Source organism: Thalia democratica, chromosome 1 (assembly GCF_965202585.1).
Source record: "Thalia democratica chromosome 1, ktThaDemo2.hap1.1, whole genome shotgun sequence".
NCBI classification, from domain to species: domain Eukaryota; kingdom Metazoa; phylum Chordata; class Thaliacea; order Salpida; family Salpidae; genus Thalia; species Thalia democratica.
In genome coordinates this window covers 49,957,963-49,965,476 of record NC_139165.1, presented here as the reverse complement: position 1 = coordinate 49,965,476, position 7,514 = coordinate 49,957,963, and the positions used below count along the sequence as shown (strand labels likewise).

At 24.6% G+C, this 7,514-nt stretch overlaps 1 protein-coding gene across 1 annotated transcript; it reads right to left on the bottom strand.

Annotated features, from left to right (window-relative positions):
- Window positions 1–713: 713 nt before the first annotated feature.
- Window positions 714–4,301, bottom strand: LOC145845302 (uncharacterized). Its single transcript, XM_082952693.1, has 2 exons — window positions 4,169–4,301; window positions 714–1,692 (listed from the first exon to the last, which is right to left on the bottom strand). The coding sequence occupies exons 1-2, from the start codon at window positions 4,272–4,274 to the stop codon at window positions 1,382–1,384; spliced, it is 417 nt and encodes a 138-aa protein (XP_082808819.1). The 5' UTR covers window positions 4,275–4,301; the 3' UTR covers window positions 714–1,381.
- Window positions 4,302–7,514: the final 3,213 nt, after the last annotated feature.

Here is a 7,514-nt window from a genome sequence, read left to right as displayed (position 1 = left end):
ATTATAAAATTTTATTTACTACTTCTTTACGTTCACGTTAAAACTATTCTTTATGACTATATATAGCTATAAAATAAATGAATTTTTTTATACTTGGCTAGATGCTTATAACTATAAAAGAAAATTGAAAATTGAATTTATACTATACTATACATTAAGTTTAGTGGAGTATATGAAATAAATTTGAACAATATGAAGTAAAGTCTGAAGTTTTGCAATCTTTAAAATAAACTAATTTTTAGAGACAATCTTTATTAGTAAAAAAAACCTCAATTAAAACTATATTTTTTATATTATTAAAAACTTTTATGAATGTCAACTGCACGTTTTCTGACACTGAATGCAAAAAGTTTACATCTAAAATATATAGTGTGCATACCATTGTCTTACGGATACTTTAGCTTTTTTTCTATTTAAACTTTACCTCATTTATGATAAAATTAAAGCTGGCATTGACGTAAGTTTTTAAAATATAAGGTCAAAAAAAACTAGTAGATATTTATGAACAAAAGCTGTTATTAGTTTTAATGAGCTCGAACTATCTTAAAGGACTCAACAGATTAAATTTTGATAACAAAAAAATAAAGTATTTAACTAAAACAACGATAATATTTAAAGTTAGCAATGCTATTAGTACATACTTCAATTTGTTCCTCTCTAAATAACGTTTTTTTTGTAATAGTTTTCTTGAATTTTTATCTATTGAATTGAAATAAAAGACATACAGTATAAAGCAATAAAATTCTAAATTATTTTTATATATGTCTTTGATTTTAAATGGTTGAGATAAAAACGAGAAAATTAGAAATCTCTTATTTACAAGAAAACTTGAAAGAATAATAATAAACTGTTTTAATATTTTTTTTTGTTTCAAATTATAAAACTAAAGCTAAAAGAAACAATTTTTAGGTTAAAAATCTAATAAAGTCAACTTTAAAATTAAGAAAAAAAGTATTTTGATATGCATTTTTGTATTCTAATAGCGATTTCAAAAAAAATTAAAAAAGAAATTCGAATCGTTCTAGCAATATTTTTTTTACCAATATAAATTTTATCTGTATTCATTAATAAAAACCTAAACAAGTATTTTATAAACATACTGCTCAAGTTTATTCGTTGTAAAACATCATTAAAACTTAGTAATTTTGCCACAAATTGTGCAAATTTGTCTAAAACTGGCTTAGTAATTCAGTTCAGATATTTACTCCATATACACTAAAGACCTAATACTAAATTATAAGTGGATTTTTCAAGCTACAAGTTCTATAGCACAATTAACATTGCATACAAACGGTTCAAAACGTAAAATAAAAGAGCTATGTGTAATATAATATCATTGTAACAAATACTTGTCATTATTTACAAATATTTTCCATATAAACTACAGTTGCTGCGTATTCAGGTTAATGACGGGCACGCTTCCTCCCCTGTTGCTCCGATGAAACGAGCTGGCTGCCGTCCTGACGAACATCTGCGGGTCCTCCTCGTCGTAGTCGACGGTGTATCCCCTGTTGTAATACGACGTGGAGTTGACGCTCATGTCGTCATCGATTTCGTTGGGAAAAGGGGAAATGTCAGGTATCTCCGGAAGCTTCACTTCCCTGCACAGCATGTAGACTCCGATTGAGCCGGCAAGAGCGGACGATATGATTATGAAAAGAAGCAGGGGTATCCAGTTCGGAATCGTTTCATCTGAAAATATATTAAGGGTTTGACAGAAAATCAAGTTAGACACTTTGCTACATTTATTTTAAATAGTTAAAGGTTCAGTATAGCTATACTTTCAATTTTTATAGTATGAATGTTTTTGGTCTAATAAGTATTAAATTTTGTAGTGAACAAACCATAAAATAAAAGAAAAAGGATATTAAGAATAGTTAATAAACTGTTTTTTTAATTACAAAATTAAATATGTATATTACCGGATATAACATAATAAGTCATAAATCCGAGAAATTGGGTAGATTGAAAATCATGCAACCATTTGCATAGAAGTAGCAAAGCATTTGCATATTTGCTGCGTCAGAAATTTTTCTTAAAAGCTTTATCTTTATTTTGTTTATACCCTTATACCTAACCTACTTTACCAGAACATAAAAAAAAAACAAATCAAAAATAATTTCTTATGATTAAAATAAAAGTAACATGAAACGCTTTTTTTTTGCCAACTCAGCTAATATGATTTGCTACTTTTATGCTAATGATTTGCATGATTTTCAAGCTGCCCGAGAAATTTAAACAAGCGAAATCCGTCTTAAAATTCAAAAAATGTCGTGTATGTAAATACTTTATTAAACTGGCGACGTTTTTCTGCCCATAAAACATGAACAGTTCTATAGAGCTTTGTAGATAACCGTACATTAGCAAAAATCATGAAAATTTATCTACAATATGTGTTTACATATTAGATATTATTACAAAAAATAGATAAAAGTTTATACTTGTTTGTATTTATAAATATATAAATAATTTTTAATGAAAACTGGGTTTAAACTTTAAATTTAATTAAGGAACAACAGTATGATTTGATAAGTTATAAATTGAAGCAAACTTTTTCATTAACTGGATTTAAATATTATGGTTTTCGTAACACTGTTGAACAAAACCTATTTATTTTTAACTAAATCTTTGGAAATATCATTTGATTTGGAAAATTATATATGAGTCGTACATAAAATAATTGAGTACATAAATTAATAGTCTATAATGCAAAATTGAAAGAAATGTTCTATCAAAAAAGGAAGAGTGCATAACTTTTTGAAACAAAACAACAACATAAATTTGTAAAATAAAGCTTTAAATAAGCAGCTGCATATAAAGAAAAAAAACTTTTTTTTCTTCAAAGGTTTCGTTAACTTGTGTACAATCATGGTTAATGATAAAAGCTTAATTTAAGATATTGATTTACAGAATACTTTTTTGAAATGAGATTTAATCAACATAAACAATTAAAAAATTATATACTTCACAGCAAAATTTGGTAGTAGCAGTAAAGGTAACTAAAGATAAATAATGATGTTTTATATTAAAAAAAGGCAGTAATACTATTAAACTGCATAGTTTTTAGCTTTAAAATAGTTGTGATCTTTACACTACATTATAAACAGCAAATTTAAAATATAAACTGCCATTTGTACGGTCTTACCTCTGTATAGCTATTTTTAAACTTATGTTTTTCAAACAAAATAGCTGTCATTTTTGAAAGCTTTTAATGTAAAATACTTTTTCTTCTCTAAAGTTTATATCATAGAATAAAATTATTTTAAGTAAATTGTTCAAATTTGACATTTCTAGAATTAAATTTAAAAACTAACATGTTCAAAATTTTTTTGGACAATAAATAAAATGATACTTATTTAAAACTTATTAAAAAAAAAGTTATGTAGCCAGCTTCGTTTTTTTATTTACAATGTATAGATTCTTTTTTTCAAACTATATAAACTTATTAAAAACAGCTAAAAAATATTAAACAGAAACAAAGAGTAAGAATAAAAATCTATATTGCTATATTAAAAGCTTAGATTGTTTTAACTAATAAAAATGATATTTCATACATAAATAGAGAGTTGTATTTACTAATTTTGTTACTTTTAAATACAATGACAAAATACAAAATTTTAACTTTTATCAGTCCTTTTTTATATAAAAACTTAAAATCTTTAAATTTGTATAAATATTTTATTACCACTAGAGGTTAAAAAGATTAATTAAGATAAAACATATGTACCAAAGTATTAGAATTAACTAAAAGTCTACTGTAAAAGCAATAGCTCCAAATAACGTTTTGGTATATACATTCATTAAAGATTTTAGTAAAATTTGTTATTCGTTTAAGTAAAATTATTATCTTGTTGTAAAATTTTCTAAATTAATAAAGTTTTATTTTGAAATCTCTTATACTAAAGATACTTAAATAGACATCAAAGAAAAATGTACTATCACTTTAAATGCTACTAAAAAAAATTAATGGTAAAGTCTGTCTAAAAATAGGTGTTTTTTACAGAGTTTTTTACCAAAATCAAAAGCTACTTAAATGTCCTGAACAGACTTTAACCTTAATAAAACTTGTAAAATAATAAAGTTGTATAGAAAAAGCTTAGCTTTCTAAGCAAAAGTTAGATGTTAATACATAATAATTATTTATCAAAACTATGTGAAAAATATCTACCTTTGTAAACATCTTTTTTTTCAGATGAATCGTTTAATAAATCAGATGAACCGTTTGCATACAACACAAATGTAAAACAAAATACAGATATCAATAAGAATTTCATCCTTGTTTAAAAATATGCTGTGCCTTAGACTAGCTAATAAAAACTACATTTTTTTCTGTACAGCATTAAATGTTGCTCGAGGCTAACTAAAATAAAAACTTACAATGCTAGACTACACTGCTATAAATTGCCGTATTTGACTTAGATACTAGCTATACTTTAATTTTAAAGTCTTAAGTAATTTTAAGACAGTTTTATAAAATATTTAAAATAAAAAAAGTAATTTTAAACAAAAAATTCTGGAAAAAAATAGAGTTAAGGTTTAAAATGGATTATTATGTTTAAAACAAATCTATTGTTGTTTTGTATCAAAAAATATTAATAAAATAAAAACAAAAGAATAAACTAACAATTAAGTTTATAAATACAAAGGTGTTTATATGTTATTCTATGTATATTTTAAACTTCTTAAAAGTAACGTGACAAAGTATCCCAAATAATTTATAATGCTTTAAAGAAGAATAAATATAGTTAATACTACCAACAAAGTGTTGTATAATAAAAGCTAAACCGGTACTTCTAACAAAACTTTAAGTCTACTTAAAATCACAATAACCAAAATTACCTTACAAATCTAAAGCAGTTAAAGTATTGTATTTTATTAACACTATTAAGAGAGCTTATAACTATAAAATTAAAATAAGAAAATTATTATATAATCATTGTTATATTGTATTTTTTAATTTTTTATAGATCAAAAAAGTAAATCTCGTCGGAAATTAAAACAACAAATCCGCAAATGCTTTATTATACTGACATCTTTCGTTGCCCAAAAATATGAACAGCTTTGCAGAGTCAAATAATTAAAAAGAATGCATACTTTGGAAATTATGTGACTCTGTAGAGCTGTTCGTTTTATATTTGCCGCGAGATATCGTCAGTCTAATAAAGTATTTAAGAACAAAAACAGATGTAATCATTTATTTATAAAAGATTTTATGTCAAAGTAACTAAATCTTGAGCTACTTTTGAAATATAAACTTAAAAGTATCTAGTTTCAAATCTCTAAAAACTTAGACTAGTTGAATATCAAACTAAATGGTCCTTGAAATATTTTAAATTTTTTTTATAAATAGGTTAAACGAACAAGTTATAAAGTCAAAAATAAACTGGAAACTTTATAATGAATTTTATTTCAAATTCGAATTTGTTAGGATTATATCTTTAGGCTGCTTTAATTTTAGCTTGATTTATAGCTTTAGACTAATTTTATGTTTTAGAACAAAGTAAAACTAAATGTTTTTGAATAATTATAAATCGACTAACTCTCCAGAAAACATAGAACTTCAAATGAAAACATGTATATAATGTAAAAATTAAAAGAAGTAGTATTAGATAAATAACTATGTTTTTAGATAAACATACAATCAAGTTATTACTTTGTACTTTTGAAAGCAATAATTTAAATAAACACCTTTCTACAACTAACTGTTACACAAACAGCCTAATTAGCCAGAAAATATGGCAGTACACTTTTTGTCTTTCAAATGATCATGTTTTCAATCGTATACACTATTCTAGATTTACTTTTTGCTAATTAAAAGTAATCATAACAAAGCAAAATGTTTAGATAGAAACATTTAAGTTTTCTAACCGTGTTTATCTAAATGGTTTTGATAGTGAACTGTTGTTAAACTTCTTAAAAAAACTATCATTAAAGTAACAATAAAATTGTTCATTTGTGAATTTAGTTAAAGCCTACTATTTTATTTTAAAGTATATTACCCTGATGTGTTCAAAAACTATTATAGAAAAAACGTGTAAGACCTTTATATTTTGATATTTGTACTACAATACTGAACATTGAAAAGCAATTTATTTTTTTGGTAACTTTTTTGTATGTTCTGTATCCAAAAAGATATTTGTAAAAATAAAAACATATCTACCATAGTCTTTTTAATTATAAGTAAAGTGTGTTGCTTTAAATTTATGTTTAGTATAAAAACGATTTGCAGAAAACTTATTTTATGTAGTAGTCTATTTTTCTAAACAGTTTTTATAGAAAAATTAAATGACGATTACATAAGCACAAAAGTTATATTTATATTAGTTTCTATATTAAAAACCAACCAAAATCTTTATAAAATTTGAAACTAGTTAGGTTTTGTACTACACAAATATCAAGCTGCTTGAAAAAAATCTTTTAATCTAAAATAATAATAAAAGTTTGGTTCTGAGGTGAATTAGTCTTATAAATAAAATATTGTTTTATTTATTGTTAATTTGAGCTTGTCTCACGGCATAAGAAAGTCAAAGCTTAAGCTCTGAAAATTTTCGCCGGTGTTATCTTTGATTGCTTTATTTATTGTACGATTTATTTTGGCACGGTTAATAATAAAGTGACGTCATATTATAGCTGTATGAATTAAAACATTACAACAAAACTTTCATTTATAAATAAAAATAAAAGTAAGTGACAACTTCTAAAGACTACCGTTAGGCTGATTTTAAACTAGACAGCATGCCTAACGATCCAAATCCAATGTTTAAAACCAGACAAGGTAACGCTTGTTGGGAAGAAAATATCATTAAGGAAAAACGTCTTGCAAGAGAGTCTAATGAAAAATTGGGAACGCCGTTTGGAACTTTTCTTGACGCTGACTGTATGAATTTAAGAATGAATGCTTTTAATACTCATCTTAAACAAACGAAAAAATGTGCTTATGATTTGGCTTATAAGAGACCCCTTGGTTATAATCAAAAATATAAAAGAGATGACCGTACATATGTAGGCCATATGAAAATTTTTGAGGAAAGACAAATGTGTAATACTAAAGTTCATCAGGTTTCTAATGATATACATGGTAAACGATTACCATCGTACGATAATCTTCCTGAGTTTACAAGGTATTCTGCAACTCAGAAAAGTTTCTTTCGGAAAAATGGAACGCAATTACAAGGTCCTCAAGAAAAAGTAAAAAGTGCTTAGACGTGTTACTTAGAAAAACCTAAAGTAATATTTGTAAATAATAAAATTTGTCCTACAGCTATTTTTGTTAAACCATAAATTTATATTATTTTATAGAAATCGATATGTTTTCAATTAAACTTAGTCTAATAAAAAATATTTCTTTTTTTTTTCAACAAAAGCAAACTTGTTAAGTGGCTAACTAGACTAGTTGAATGTTTTTAAAAAAGAGTTAAAGCTGTAACATTATTTTTAATAGAAACGTTTTAATAAAATAAAAGCTACTTTTTTTCATTTTTAAACATACATGTAACTACTTTTTTTAAACAAAT

Coding starts and splice junctions, on each gene's coding strand:
- LOC145845302 (XM_082952693.1), bottom strand. CDS start 4,274: ATGAAATTCTTATTGATATCTGTATTTTGTTTTACATTTGTGTTGTAT. Junction 1,693..4,168: donor AAAAAAAGATGTTTACAAAG/GTAGATATTTTT, acceptor ATATATTTTCAG/ATGAAACGATTCCGAACTGG.